At 70.1% G+C, this 1,028-nt stretch overlaps 1 protein-coding gene across 1 annotated transcript in view; it reads left to right on the top strand.

Moving 5' to 3' along the window:
- The first annotated feature begins 383 nt into the window (after positions 1 to 383).
- The window catches only part of LOC104828140 (actin-1-like), a 2,306-nt gene continuing 1,661 nt past the window's right edge, over positions 384 to 1,028 (top strand). The window contains exon 1 of the mRNA XM_010561622.1: positions 384 to 954. Within this exon, the coding sequence (XP_010559924.1) occupies positions 384 to 954 (571 nt within the window). The remainder of the gene's footprint in view (positions 955 to 1,028) is intronic.

Below are 1,028 nucleotides of genomic sequence, written 5' to 3'. Positions count from 1 at the left end.
GACAGCATCCGCCCTTGGCTGGGGAGACTCGCCCCATCTTGGCGCCCAGTCAGGACCTGTGCCAGCCACGTCCCGGTCTCAGTCCTGGTCCTGGTCCTGGTCCCAGTCCTCTCGCTGGGGGCCAGTTCTCTCCTAGTGAGGAGCCCCACTCGATTTGCACATGAAACTCCTCGCCCTGCGCAGCCTCCCCATGCCCTCGTCCCTGTGGCCGCAGGTACTGCCCCAGGGAGACTCAGGGGACCCCCAAAGGTCTTCCAGTGGGAAGGGGAACCAAACCCCCATGCAATGGATGATGTCACCACTGTGATGCAGGCAGTTGCTATGGTGATTGACCCCACACACACCAGGCAGGGCTCCAGGGACCAGAGCCAGCCCTGGATGCAATGGGGACCAAGCCGGTGGAGAGGTACAAGGCTTTGTGTGCCGTCGTCATCGACACGGGGACGGGCCACACCAGGAGCGGGCTGGCCGGGGACGAGCAGCCGCGGTCGGTGGTGCCCAGCCGGGCGGGGGGCAGCCCCGTCCTCACCCACGGCGTGGTCACCGACTGGGACGGGCTGGAGGAGCTGTGGCACCGAATCCTCTACCAGGAGCTGGGCGTCTGCCCCGAGGAGGTGGCGGTGCTGGCCACGGACGCCCCGCTCTCTCCCATCGCCAACCGGGAGAAGGTGGCCGAGCTACTCTTCGAGGGCTTCGGGGTGCCGGCCATGCTGGTGCTGCCCCGCTCCCTGCTCGCCGCCTACTCCTACGGCCACACCGCCGGCGTGGTGGTGGGCTCCGGTGCCGGCACCTCCTACGCGGCGGGGGTGCGGGAGGGCTACGCACTGCCCCACGCCACCTTCCGCCTCGACGTGGCCGGGGACGCCCTCACCCTCTACCTGGGCCGGCTGCTGGGGTCCCGCGGGGTCCACCTCGACGCCGACCCCCTGCGCCGCTTGAAGGAGACCTGCTGCTGTGCCCTGCCGGGGGCCGGGGGGGCCCAGCCCCTCACCCCCCCCGGCACCTCAGGGCTGCTCCTGGGGGACGAG

Source organism: Haliaeetus leucocephalus, unplaced genomic scaffold (assembly GCF_000737465.1).
Source record: "Haliaeetus leucocephalus isolate CR32 unplaced genomic scaffold, Haliaeetus_leucocephalus-4.0 Scaffold148, whole genome shotgun sequence".
Lineage (NCBI taxonomy): Eukaryota > Metazoa > Chordata > Aves > Accipitriformes > Accipitridae > Haliaeetus > Haliaeetus leucocephalus.
The sequence above is the reverse complement of the archived record's forward strand: the minus strand, read 5'-3'. Positions and strand labels throughout refer to the sequence as shown.